We start from the raw sequence: 13,730 nt of genomic DNA, 5'->3' as shown, positions 1-13,730 counted from the left end.
ATATAAATGTTAATATATTGCTACATCGATAAAAGGCTATGTGCTGTGTAACGCTAACTTACATAATTGTAACATAATCCACACTCGTTTTCAGAAAGAAATAGTTTGTGTTTTAAACAGGCAATAATGACGGCAGCTATCTGCCTGGAAGGCGGGTCCTATTTGTTTTCCAGGCGAAAAGTAGATCTGACTGGCCGGGGAGAGGAGGCATGACTTCAGAACGAAATGGGATTGGTCAGTTCCAGCGCCAGTCACGTGTGTGTGTGTTGGTGGAATATAAAGAGCGTGCCTGCGCGAGAGCAACGGATCGTGTAAGAGCCAGTCTGTTGGATGTAGTCATAATACTTTGATATTAATGTCTCTCTCAGCGCAACAGCAGATCACAGTCTGAACGTCGTGCTAGTTAGGTATGAGCTAGTCTTTCTGCAAGCTTTCTCTCCACTTGTATTTTTCTTTGAGGAGGGAGGGGTGAGCCAACCGGGGTGGGCAGTGTGAGTGTTTCTTTAATGTATTCATAAGTGGGCGTGGTCGATCCAGGACGAGGGGCGGGGTTATGTAAATGACCAAAGTGTATGTTTCTGTCAGTCTTCAAACTCAGAAACCCAACAGGCTACAATACACGCATGCACGCAAACACACACACACACACACACACACACACACACACACACACACACACACACACACACACAGTGTTGGAGAAGAGTTAACTACTTCACACACAAACGGTTCGCTGAAGAGGAGCTAATCACTACACACACACACACACACACACACACACACACACACATATGGACAGGCGGGAGAGACGAGCTAACTGGTACGCACAAATACACTGGAGCGCGTGTAGCCGGATTTAGTGGACTCGCACTGTAAGTACCAAGTTATATGATAGAACTGTTTCTAGAGTGACGTTGCAATAGTAACGTTACTAAAGTGACGTCACTACAGTGAGGTTGCGTTACTTTACTACATAGTGACGTTGCTATAGCAACGTTACCAAAGGGAAGTTGCCATAGCAATGTTGCTGTTGCTTTGTTGCCATAGCGACGTTGCTGCTGTAGTATAGGATCATGTGTGTGGTTGTTGTCTGTAAATCAATCTAATCTTTTTAGACCAATGCTATTGGATGCCAAAAGAGAAGCCCCTCCCAGAAGAAGATGATCAAGATGTCTGTGGAGAAGGAAGTAATGGCGCTGCAGGTGCCTGTCCTTCAGTCAGAGCAGCTCAGATCCCCCAAGACTCATCCACTCCATCCCAAAAATGGTATCCAGTCCTCCCACAATCCCCCTGCCCCAACCTCGTCTCAGCGAATGGGAAAAAGGCGGTACTCCCTGGGCGTCGGCTTCAAGGGACTGGCTAAGCGAAGGAGGCGGGCCAACAGCGACAGCCAATCAGAACCTGTTCTACCCAGCAACTTCCTGCTTGGTGGGAACATCTTCGACCCGCTGAATCTCAACTCCCTTCTGGATGAGGAAGTTAACAGGTACTCCTTAAACTACTTGTATCTCCTTGGTACCTCGTTGACAACTACTATATACCTTGTTACCCCTTAAACAATTTCTTTTTATCCTGCTACCCCTCAAATAAGTACTATATACCCTGGTACCACTTTAATTACTACTATATACCCTGGTAACAAATAAACTCTTACTATATACTCTGGTTCCCTGTTACTATACCCTTGAACCTCTGAACTAGTACTATATAGCCTGGTCCCCTGTAAACTACTTCTGAGGAGTGATAGAATGACAGAGGGTTAATGGAGAAGAGAGCATGATGGAGGGATGATAGTGAAGTGAACAGAGTTGACACTTTTGTTTGAATCTTAGGTCGACCAATCAGGCGACGCCAAAGTGTTCGCCCTTGCCGTCGCGGGGCGGTGACCCTGTAGAGATCCTGGTCCCCCGTGACATCACCGACCCCCTGAACCTAGAGGGGGCGGGAGGGGTCCTGCTGTCACCCCTGAAGACCAGGAAAAGACCCAGGAACCGCCATCACGCCATCACTGTGGAAACACGGTCCTTACCCCCAACAGGTACCTCTCACCCAAACTACCTCCCCCCAACCCCTAACTCTAACACCCTCGCCCTAACCTCTCACTGTACGACCTCACCCATTTATTGATTCCAGATAAGACTTCTGTGCCCGGATCTGGGAAAACTGGTCTCTAGTGATAGTGTTTGGGTTGCAGTACCGCCTTTCACCAGAGGCTCAGTGTTTCTTAATCTCAAGTGATAGTACTGAGTGTTTTCTACTGCATTACCACCGGTCACAAGAGGAGCAGTGTTCCTCGGTCTCTAGAGATAGTGATAGCTTCTGTTGCAGTACTTGTGTTCACCAGAGGGGCAGTGTTCCTCCGTCTCTAGAGATAGTGATAGCACTGAGGGTTTTCTGTTGCAGTACTTGTGTTCACCAGAGGGGCAGTGTTCCTCCGTCTCGAGAGATAGTGATAACACTGAGGGTTCTCTGTTGCAGTATTTGTGTTCACCAGAGGGGCAGTGTTCCTCCGTCTCTAGTGATAGTGATAGCACTGATGGTGTCTTCTGTTGCAGTACCGCCGGTCACAAGAGGGGTCAGTGTTCCCCCGTCTCCGCTCCCCTGTGAGCTCAACACGTCCATCAACTGTCGTGACGACGTGGTCCCGCCCCTTACCCTACCCCGGAGACACACCCACCCTCCACTCAGCCAGCCTCGCAAGGCCCGTAACCATGGTGACGGCCCCCGTAACCAGGGAGACCGTCATCGGAGGCGCCGCCGTACCACCTCTGTGAGGTCATCGGAAAGCGTCACAGCTGTCAGCGTCGCCCAACCAACCAGGTTCCAGACCCCTTTAGTGGGCGGGGCCAAACCCAGCAGGTATGTCAGTTAGACCTTTCAGTCACTGGTCTCATTAGCACGACTTTAGTCACATGACTGACTCCCCCCCCCCACCCCCACAGATGTGGAGGAGTTCCTGGAACAGAGTGCCCGCCACAGAAGAAGACAAAGGACAGGCATCGCTATCAGCATGGCGGCCACAGCCGTTACTATGGTTACCATGGGTTCTACGGGGACCAATGGGAGGGCAGGGTCGGAGCGGGGCCGGACCCTCGTCTCAGGCTTCTGAAACCTGATTGGTTTAAAGAGAGGCGGGTCCTGGACATTGGCTGTGGAAGCGGTCACGTGACTCTGACCATCGCTCGGCACTTTGGGCCCACACACATCCTGGGACTCGATCGCGACCAGCGATTGGTCGACGCTGCGACCCACAACATCAGACACTTCTTGTCACATGACCTGGTGCTCGCAGAGAGACACCAAGGCCATGCTGGGCAAGTGGAGGGGAGAGGAGAAGGGGAGACGTCCTTCCCTCTCTCCTTCAGGGTGTCTCGTGGACCTCTGGCCGCACCTTTCCTCCTCCCCACCCTCGACGCAGGGTTCCCTAGCAACGTCACCTTCATCACGGTGAGTTCCCTAGCAACGACACCTTCATCACGCCCTCAACCAGTCGCAGACCGGTTACAGCTTAATCATAGCATATGGTTAGCTAACACCAGAGCATAATTCGTTACGCCATATCCTTCGCTTAGTGTTAGCTTCTAACATAATCGATTAAAACCATAGCATGCGCTTGGGCTTAGCGTTTAACATATTGACCGATATTTGTTCTGAATACTTTGATCGGTTGTGTTAGAGGAGCCGATCACATCCCGTCGCTCCAAGTAGGCTGACCCCAGCGCAGCCCGCTTGGAGGCGGGCCGGGCGCACTATGGCCCAGAACCCCGGAGATGTCACTAGACGTAAGACCGACGGATGTTATGCTATGATCAATCATGTGTGGTTACCATAGCGACCGTGTCGTTCCAGGGCGACTACGTGTGCCGCCAGGCGTCGTGGCCCGGGCGCGGCACGTACGACGTCATCCTGTGTCTGGGCGTGACCAAGTGGGTGCAGCTCCAATCAGGGGACGCGGGCGTGGTGCGTCTGTTCAAACGGGCCTATCAGAGCCTGGCGCCGGGCGGAATGTTCATCCTGGAATCCCAGCCGTGGAGCAGCTACAGCCACAGCAAGAAGGCCTCGGTAACTACCGCCACACACACACCCTGGTAGCTGTATACCAGATAGGACACGCACTGCTCACTAGATACCAGATAGAACCCACACCCTGGTAACTAGATACCAGCGACCACACACCCTGGTAACTAGATACCAGATAGATTACACACACTGGTAACTAGATACCAGCGACCACACACACTGGTAACTAGATACCAGCGACCACACACACTGGTAACTAGATACCAGCGACCACACACCCTGGTAACTAGATACCAGATAGATTACACACACTGGTAACTAGATACCAGCGACCACACACACTGGTAACTAGATACCAGCGACCACACACACTGGTAACTAGATACCAGATAGATTACACACACTGGTAACTAGATACCAGTGACCACACACACTGGTAACTAGATACCAGCGACCACACACACTGGTAACTAGATACCAGCGACCACACACACTGGTAACTAGATACCAGATAGAATACACACACTGCTCCCTAGATAGCAGATAGAACAGACACACTGGTAACTAGATAGCAGATAGAACAGACACACTGGTAACTAGATACCAGATAGAAAACACACTAACTGGTAACTAGGTACCAACTACTACAACGCATACAATACTCACTAAATACCAGATACTACACACACTACTCACTAAATACCAGATACTACACACACACTACTCACTAAATACCAGATACTACACACACGCGTACTCACTAGAAACCAAACCGCAGATGGATCATGAGTTGATGTTGTTTTCCAGGAAACGACCTATCAGAACTACAGAACACTGAGGCTCCGCCCAGAAGACTACAGCTGTCACCTGACACAGACAACTGGCTTCACTTCCTACCGCCTGCTCACAGAATCTGGTACGCACGCCCGCATGCGCACATATGCTCACAAACTCTGGTACACACTCTAATAAACACGTACACAATTACTCACGCACACACACTCTGGCGAGCAGACACACAGACAGACAATTACTACTGGCTGATTGTTAGTTGTAAGTTAACACATATGTGTGTGTGTGTATGTGTTTTTTGTAGGTGATCAGAGACCACTGTACGTTTTCCACAAAGGCCCCTCCCAGAGGAAGTAACTCAGGAAGAGGAACCTTCACGGGAAGGGATACAGGAAGAGGAACCTACCATGGTTTCCATGGGGATGACTGGAGGATTGAAAGACAAACCTGTTGCCACACACGCACACACACACACACAGCTGGGAGATCGGACAGCTGATTGTCAAATTAAATAAACTCAAATAAAGTGTGACTGAAAGGCCTTCTGGGTAAGGAGAGATGTCAGCAGGTACGACTGATTCATATATCTATTGATGACATCAACTCCTCCAGAGCTGCCTCAATTGCTCCTGGTTTTAATAAACTACTGATGACAGTTCGGCTCTGTTTTCATGTTCCCACAAACACTATATAGATATATTTATATCGATATAAGTATATATAACTAGTGCTCTTTACATCTAGCTTGAGCTGGTCAAATAGTCTCTACTACAGATATACAGGTTAGTCTATACTCAACAGGTTAGTTAATTTTCTCTATAGGTAAGTCTAATGGTAGGTTAGTCTACACTCCACAGGTTAGTGAGTCTACCCTCTACAGGTAGGTTAGTCTACAATACAGGTTAGTGAGTCCACACTCTACAGGTAGGTTAGTCTACACTCTATAGGTAGGTTAGTGAGTACCTTACAAGTAGGTTAGTCCATACAGGTTAGGTATTCTAAAGGTAAGTTGGTATACAGGTTATTCTACTCTACAGGTAGGTCTACCTGGAGAGTAACTACCCTAACTATTTAGTTAGTAACAAGTCTAACTACACTAGCTCTTCGTAGTCATCCCCAGCCGTCTAACTACAACACAGTAGTTGTATGGGCAGTTCTATAGAGCTAAGCTAAAACCTCCTTGATAACTGATGTAGACACAATCGCACTTTGTCTCTTTCAGCCAAAGGCCTCCAGCATCCGCAGCAACAGAACTTATATAGAAAATATTTTGCCAAAAGTCACATTTGCAGGACACCCAGAGCTACAGTAGTTAACATAACCTAACATGGTACCACAGGATAAAGATCGTACCTCAGTAATAAAATAGTACCAATGGACTATTATAGCACAATAATACCACAGTATTAACATAGTACTACCATAGTATAACATAACTAGCCTGGTACCACAGTATTAACGTAGTACCATAATACTTGCATAGTACCATATTATTACCATAGCACCTAAGTACTAGAACAGTACCACAGTACTAACCTAATACCGCAGAAATACTGTAGTACCAAAGTACTAACATAATTAACATAATACTACCACAGCACACGCGCACGCACACGCACACACACACACACACACACACACACACACACACACACACACACACACACACACACACAGTAGAAGTGGTATTTATTGGGTTTGTATAAAAGGTAGTACAGTAAAATAAAAACCATATAATAATACATCATTAAAAATAATCAATATCAGGTATAAAACTAATAGAGACATAAACTGCCTTCAATGTGAAGACACACACCCACAATGCACTGGGCCATGGCTCGTTCACAGCTCCAGCCCCGGCTGCAGGCCCTGACTTGTGCTAGGTTACTGGTCCAATTGTACATGGCAACAAGCCATAGGTACAGTCAGGATATTACCATAGCAACAAACACTGGATACGGTCCACAGGTTTCCAAAGCAACAAGCCATAGCAACATCCACATGTTCCCATAGCAACAAGCAACTCGATACAGTTCTGATGTTTCCATAGCAACAAGCCATGGATACAGTTCAAACAATTCCATAGCAACAAGTCTTATATATACGGTTCAGATGTTTCCAAGGTAATTACCCATAGACACAGTTCGGACGTATATCCATAGCAACAAGTCATATATGTGGTTCAGACGGTTCCATAGCAACAAGTCATATATATGGTTGAGACGTTTCCATTGCACCGATCTGGTCAGTCCATTCCTGATTGGCTCCGGCATCAGTGGTGATGTCATCGGTCTGCTAGCTGCAGGTTAGCTAGAGACGGATGTATGCTGACGAAGAGTTTTTCACTCATTGTGTTTCCTGAGCTGTGATTGGCTGAGCGGGGAGCATCCCGCCAGGTGAATCCATCAGAAGGGCAGAGTGGGTGTGGCTTTGTGATTCCTGAGTGTCTGAATGGACGAGAGGATCTTCTTCTGATGACCCGCCAGGGTGACGCCCACTCTCAGGAGGTCGCTGTGGAAACAGACACACCATATATATATAGATCTATATAATACATAGTTGTTTATATACCTATCTATAACTATATATCTAACTATCATCTATCTAGCTATATATCGATATATATAATATTTAGTTGTATAATACATATTTGTATATGATACATAGTTGTAAATATAATATATAGTTTAAAACTCTAATGATATTTGAACAAAATGTGCATAAAGAAAATGTCACTAAAAAAGACCATTCAACGCCATTCTTCCTGTATTTCCATTTCATATGCAACTGTAAACAAGATCTGGTATAGTCACATGGTATAGAGACTCATTATCATAAAGGACAAACTTGTAGTCTGCACATTGTTTACGTTATCGTTGTCGCCCTGATCCCCAAGCACCCGTAAGGTCCCCCACCGAAAAACTTCAGTGGAATGGGGGGGGTGCTTCATAGGAACAGGCTAGAAGTAGCACATGGCTTTACCATCAAATCGGAATAGTCTACTAAAAGTCTCCCAGTCAACGAATGATAATCGCAAACCATTTTGTCGTTATGTTTTTAAGTCGCAATGATTCGTCGCACCACATCTGGTAACATCCTTAATATGATTCAAGATTATAATTATAGTATATATTACTGTGTATCCATGGAAACCAGAGTGTCCAGAGTGGTGAAACCAGCCTGCAGGAAGCTGTGCTCATAACGAGACATGTTGATCGCCCCAAGCCACTCGCCCACCGAACCACCGAGAGAGAGAGGAGGATGCCGCCTCTGGTCTAACAGGGGATGGGACGAGCTACATAGACACAGAGAGAGAGAGAGAGAGAGAGAGAGAGAGAGAGAGAGAGAGAGAGAGAGAGAGAGAGAGAGAGAGAGAGAGAGAGAGAGAGAGAGAGAGAGAGAGAGAGAGAGAGAGAGAGAGAGAGAGAGAGAGAGAGACACACACACAGACAGAGAGAGAGAGAGAGAGAGAGAGAGAGAGAGAGAGAGAGAGAGAGAGAGAGAGAGAGAGAGAGAGAGACAGAGAGAGAGAGAGACAGAGAGGGTGATAGCAAGAATTAGAGCAAGAACGAGAACGTAGGTTATATTTTATCCTGTAATGTGGAGGAGAAGAAAGAGAAGGAGAGAGAAGAGGGGAGGAGAGAAGAGAGAAGGAGAGAAGGGAGGGGAAAGGAGCCTGAAGAAAGAAGGGAGAGAAGAGAAGAGAGATGAGAAGAGGAGAGGAGAGAGAAGAAAGGAGGAGGAGAGAAATGTCTCACCCAGCTCCGTCGGGGTGAGTGATCTTCAGGGAGGCGGGGCTTCTGATCAGCTTATCCAGAGCTGCCACCACCGAGCAGAACTTGGGCCGATTGGCTCGTTCCTTCTGCCAGCAGTCCAGCATGAGAGCATGCAGAGACACAGGGCACTCTGGAGGGGGGGGGAGCCGGAAGTCCTGTTCTATAGCATTGATCACCTAGAGAGACAGACAGGCAGACAGACAGACACTCTGTAGTCCTGTTCTATAGCATTGATCACCTAGAGAGACAGACAGGCAGACAGACAGACACTCTGTAGTTCTGTTCTATAGCATTGATCACCTAGAGAGACAGACAGGTAGGCAAGTATGCAGACAGACATGAAGAAGGACAGGCAGTGTTTCTTACATCCTGGTTGCTCATGTCCCAATATGGTCGTTCTCCATATGACATCACTTCCCACATGAGGATCCCGTAGCTCCACGCATCGCTGGCTGAAGTGAACTTCCTGTAGCGTCAGCCAATCAGAAACACTCTTCCAGTCAGCCAATAAGCCTAACGAGGCAGTAGTGATCACAATCGACGATGAATAGTAAAACGACTAATTTGTAATCAATTCTAAACAATCAATATTAACTTCCAATAGATAATCAGTAATAAATAATGAATATTATTGACCTGTAGGCGATGGCCTCCGGAGCCGTCCAGCGTATGGGGATCTTTCCGCCCTAGAGACGAAGACAGACGGAGGGACGAATGACCTCACAGCCCAACAACGTATGTGGCCGACAGCTGTCTGTTTAGCTCTACCAGGCATCCATAAGGTCGAGTGCAGTGAGCCGTTAAACAGCGTGCACCCTGTCATGTTAGTCACTATGGTGAGGTCACTGGTTAAGTGATGTTTAGGCTGGTAGACTGATCCGTCCAGCAGACATCCAGGCGGACACGCCCACTTGTACTGTGATAAGAGCCAGATTTTCAAAACGGCTTGTATGGCTCATAACACTCACACCTGGTGGCATGTCATGGGACCTTTAATTATGTTAATGCAATAGGTTAAGGGTTAATGGGATGTGATAAGGGTTAAGGTGACAGGATAGGGGTAATTGCGTTAATGCAATAGATTAAGGGTTAATGTGAGGGGATAAAAGTTAAGTTGAATGATAAGGGTTAATGTAATAAGGTAAGGTTAAGGGACTTACCAGGGAGCTGGTGTATGTTGGATCCGAGGAGTTTTCCCTCAAAAACCGACTGAGACCAAAGTCAGACACCTGAGAAGAACCCCCCCACACACACACACACACGCACACACGCGCACACACACACACACACACACACACACTTATTGGAGTGCTATTAGGGCATTTTCCTAAACAACCAAGATGGTTGCTTCTTACGTGCCACACGTTTTGTTGTCCAGTTTAGGGTTCAGAGGTTGAGGGGGCAGAGTTCAGGGGTCGGGGTTCGAGGGTTAAGGTTCAGTGGTTCAGGGGTCCGGTCTCACCTTGCAGACCAGGTTGGCGTTGACCAGTATGTTCCTGGCGGCGAGGTCCCGGTGAACGTAGCTCATGTCTGAGAGGTACTTCATCCCTGAGGCAATGCCTCGCAGCATCCCGACCAGCTGGATGGTGGTGAACTGACCGTCATTCAGCTACACACGCACAAACAAACACAAACACAATCACAAACACACATGAGAGCACTATTGACCCATACAGTAGAAGGCATGTGGATGAGGGTCTTCCTCCACTTTGTATCTCTGTCTCTGAGCCTGTCTCACCCTCAGGAAGATGTCTGTCTGTCTGTACGAGCCTGTCTCACTCTCAGGAAGATGTCTGTCTGTCTGTATGAGCCTGTCTCACCCTCAGGAAGCTGTCTGTCTGTATGAGCCTGTCTCACCCTCAGGAAGCTGCCTGTCTGTCTGAGCCTGTCTCACCCTCAGAAAGCTGCCTGTCTGTCTGAGCCCGTCTCACCCTCAGAAAGCTGTCTGTCTGTCTGAGCCTGTCTCACCCTCAGGAAGCTGTCTGTCTGTACGAGCCTGTCTCACCCTCATGAAGCTGCCTGTCTGTCTGTACGAGCCTGTCTCACCCTCAGTAAGCTGTCTGTCTGTACGAGCCTGTCTCACCCTCAGGAAGCTGTCTGTCTGTCTGTACGAGCCTGTCTCACCCTCAGTAAGCTGTCTGTCTGTATGAGCCTGTCTCACCCTCAGGAAGCTGTCCAGCGCTCCGTTCTCCATGAACTCGGTGAGGATCATGACGGGGGAGGAGGGGGTGGGGGAGGTGGTGACCCCCTCCAGGTGGATGATGTTGGGGTGCTGGAACTGGCCCATGATGGACGCCTCAGACAGGAAGTCCCGCCTCTGCTTGTCCGTCACCCCCCCCTTCAGAGTCTTGATGGCCACGTAGTTCTCCTTCCTGCCGGGCGCCCGCAGACGCCCCCGACACACCTCCCCAAACTCACCTGCCGGCAGAGAGACACGCATGAGGAGAGAGAGACAGGTAGAGACATGGGGCACGCATTAGGAGAGAGAGACAGGTAGAGAGACATGGGACACGCATGAGGAGAGAGAGACAGGTAGAGACATGGGGCACGCATTAGGAGAGAGAGACAGGTAGAGAGACGCATGAGGAGAGAGAGACAGGTAGAGAGACGCATGAGGAGAGAGAGACAGGTAGAGAGACGCATGAGGAGAGAGAGACAGGTAGAGAGACGCATGAGGAGAGAGAGACAGGTAGAGACACGCATGAGGAGAGAGAGACAGGTAGAGAGACGCATGAGGAGAGAGAGACAGGTAGAGACACGCATGAGGAGAGAGAGACAGGTAGAGAGACATGGGACACGCATGAGGAGATAGAGACAGGTAGAGACATGGGGCACGCATTAGGAGAGAGAGACAGGTAGAGAGACGCATGAGGAGAGAGAGACAGGTAGAGACACGCATGAGGAGATAGAGACAGGTAGAGAGACATGGGACACGCATGAGGAGAGAGAGACAGGTAGAGACATGGGGCACGCATTAGGAGAGAGAGACAGGTAGAGAGACGCATGAGGAGAGAGAGACAGGTAGAGAGACGCATGAGGAGAGAGAGACAGGTAGAGAGACGCATGAGGAGAGAGAGACAGGTAGAGAGACGCATGAGGAGAGAGAGACAGGTAGAGACACGCATGAGGAGAGAGAGACAGGTAGAGAGACGCATGAGGAGAGAGAGACAGGTAGAGACACGCATGAGGAGAGAGAGACAGGTAGAGAGACACGGGACACGCATTAGGAGAGAGAGACAGGTAGAGAGACATGGGACACGCATGAGGAGAGAGAGACAGGTAGAGAGACATGGGACACGCATGAGGAGAGAGAGACAGGTAGAGAGACACGGGACACGCATTAGGAGAGAGAGACAGGTAGAGAGACATGGGACACGCATGAGGAGAGAGAGACAGGTAGAGAGACACGGGACACGCATGAGGAGAGAGAGACAGGTAGAGAGACATGGGACACGCATGAGGAGAGAGAGACAGGTAGAGAGACACGGGACACGCATGAGGAGAGAGAGACAGGTAGAGAGACATGGGACACGCATGAGGAGAGAGAGACAGGTAGAGAGACGCATGAGGAGAGAGAGACAGGTAGAGAGACATGGGACGAACATGAGGAGAGAGAGACAGGCAGAGAGACAGACAGCTTCCCTGCTCATAGGACCACCACTCTCTTGACTTAGGACCGACATTAGAAAGACATACAGGTTGATGGACAGACAGGTAGAGAGACGGATGGGTCACCTGCTCCTATGACCTCCTCTATCTTGACGTAGGAGGGGTTGATCTCCCGGGTGAACTCCCGGACTGCCTCCCCGGGGTCCTCGTACGTCAGGGGGTCGATGTACACCTTCATCGCTATGGAAACACACTCAGTTACACAGGGGCAGGAGGCGTCGGGAAAGGGAGAGAGAGACAAGAGGGGAGAGAGGAGAGAGAGGAGGGAGAGGAGGGGAGAGAGGAGGGGAGAGAGAGAGAGGAGGGGAGAGAGAGGAGGGGAGAGAGAGGAGAGAGAGGAGGGGAGAGAGGAGAGAGAGGAGGGGAGAGAGAGGAGAGAGAGGAGAGAGAGGAGGGGAGAGAGAGGAGAGAGAGAGAGAGAGGAGAGAGAGGAGGGGAGAGAGAGAGAGAGAGGAGGGGAGAGAGAGGAGGGGAGAGAGAGGAGAGAGAGGAGGGGAGAGAGAGAGAGAGAGGAGGGGAGAGAGAGGAGGGGAGAGAGAGGAGAGAGAGGAGGGGAGAGAGGAGAGAGAGGAGAGAGAGGAGGGGAGAGAGAGGAGAGAGAGGAGAGAGAGGAGGGGAGAGAGAGGAGAGAGAGGAGAGAGAGAGAGGAGAGAGAGGAGGGGAGAGAGAGGAGAGAGAGGAGGGGAGAGAGGAGAGAGAGGAGGGGAGAGAGAGGAGAGGGGAGGGAGGAGATGAGAGGAAGAGAGAGAAATGCTAAGATACTGATCTAGAACTCACTGTGTCCCATCAGATAATGTCCTTGTTTGTTGTTCATGTCATGATCACGTTCTCTCTTCCTCCTCCTGTATGTGTGTGTGTGTGGGGGGGGGGAGGTTATTAACAAGATTTACTGAAATATTGTTCTTTAGATACAGTTATAGGGCTCATTATTGAAATACATTTTTTCCCCATTGTACATTTTTCCACAGATATCTTTGTGTTTATCCTGTTTTGACTTGGGTTTATCTGCTTATGCTCACACTATGAGCATAGCCAATGTTAATGACTCTTTGTCTCCACTGCATCCAACTGGTCAAGGCCGTCTTGCAGTAATAGTTGTGCATAAAGAAGGTGCCGACACTCTTTGCTCAGCCAGTATATGTGTATCTTTTTTCACCGTTTGTATATGAGATGGTCTGATAAAGGATAATTTGGTGGTATGGAACACATTGCTGCCTAGGGATGGGGATTATTTGACACACACACACACACACACACACACACACACACACACACACACACACACACACACACACACACACACACACACACACACACACACACACACACACACACACACACACACACACCTCACCTGTAAAAGTACGCAGCAACTATTGCCGCGATAACGAGTAGGATTATTGCCATGGAAACAGATATCCAAACGACCCACCGGTGGACATGACCTCCTAGAACGCAGACGGAATAAACAAA

The 13,730-nt window shown here is 48.9% G+C and overlaps 2 protein-coding genes across 5 annotated transcripts in view; one reads left to right on the top strand and one right to left on the bottom strand.

Moving 5' to 3' along the window:
* Positions 1-201: 201 nt before the first annotated feature.
* mepceb (methylphosphate capping enzyme b) lies at positions 202-5,467 on the top strand. 3 transcript variants are annotated; one of them, XM_060077155.1, is made up of 8 exons: positions 202-311; positions 1,116-1,486; positions 1,833-2,038; positions 2,556-2,859; positions 2,943-3,447; positions 3,850-4,062; positions 4,828-4,936; positions 5,117-5,467. In XM_060077155.1, exons 1-8 carry the CDS (start codon positions 210-212, stop codon positions 5,167-5,169), a joined length of 1,863 nt encoding a protein of 620 aa, XP_059933138.1. In that variant the 5' UTR covers positions 202-209; the 3' UTR covers positions 5,170-5,467. The 3 variants fall into 3 exon arrangements, with proteins under 3 accessions (XP_059933138.1, XP_059933140.1, XP_059933141.1); XM_060077157.1 differs by having other exon boundaries at positions 210-407; XM_060077158.1 differs by lacking the exon at positions 202-311 and adding an exon at positions 440-872.
* Positions 5,468-6,484: 1,017 nt separating this feature from the next.
* LOC132475799 (ephrin type-B receptor 4b-like) overlaps positions 6,485-13,730 on the bottom strand; it is an 18,774-nt gene continuing 11,528 nt past the window's right edge. Inside the window, exons 12-22 of one of the 2 annotated variants that reach the window (XM_060077123.1) lie at positions 13,612-13,705; positions 13,035-13,099; positions 12,324-12,437; positions 10,750-11,006; positions 10,051-10,197; positions 9,749-9,817; positions 9,225-9,274; positions 8,955-9,054; positions 8,571-8,764; positions 7,949-8,107; positions 6,485-7,323 (exon numbers count right to left, since the gene is read on the bottom strand). In XM_060077123.1, the coding sequence (XP_059933106.1) occupies positions 7,218-7,323; positions 7,949-8,107; positions 8,571-8,764; positions 8,955-9,054; positions 9,225-9,274; positions 9,749-9,817; positions 10,051-10,197; positions 10,750-11,006; positions 12,324-12,437; positions 13,035-13,099; positions 13,612-13,705 (1,355 nt within the window). In that variant the 3' untranslated portion in view covers positions 6,485-7,217. The remainder of the gene's footprint in view (positions 7,324-7,948; positions 8,108-8,570; positions 8,765-8,954; positions 9,055-9,224; positions 9,275-9,748; positions 9,818-10,050; positions 10,198-10,749; positions 11,007-12,323; positions 12,438-13,034; positions 13,100-13,611; positions 13,706-13,730) is intronic. The other variant, XM_060077124.1, reaches the window with a different exon arrangement.

Source organism: Gadus macrocephalus, chromosome 17 (assembly GCF_031168955.1).
Source record: "Gadus macrocephalus chromosome 17, ASM3116895v1".
NCBI classification, from domain to species: domain Eukaryota; kingdom Metazoa; phylum Chordata; class Actinopteri; order Gadiformes; family Gadidae; genus Gadus; species Gadus macrocephalus.
This window is presented reverse-complemented; position numbering and strand designations above follow the sequence as displayed.

Bases quoted from the DNA above. Each gene is read 5' to 3' on its own strand.
- mepceb (XM_060077155.1), top strand. From the start codon at position 210: ATGACTTCAGAACGAAATGGGATTGGTCAGTTCCAGCGCCAGTCACGT. The intron at 312-1,115 runs GTAAGAGCCAGT...TAATCTTTTTAG, and splicing joins GCGCGAGAGCAACGGATCGT to ACCAATGCTATTGGATGCCA. The intron at 4,937-5,116 runs GTACGCACGCCC...TGTTTTTTGTAG, and splicing joins CCGCCTGCTCACAGAATCTG to GTGATCAGAGACCACTGTAC.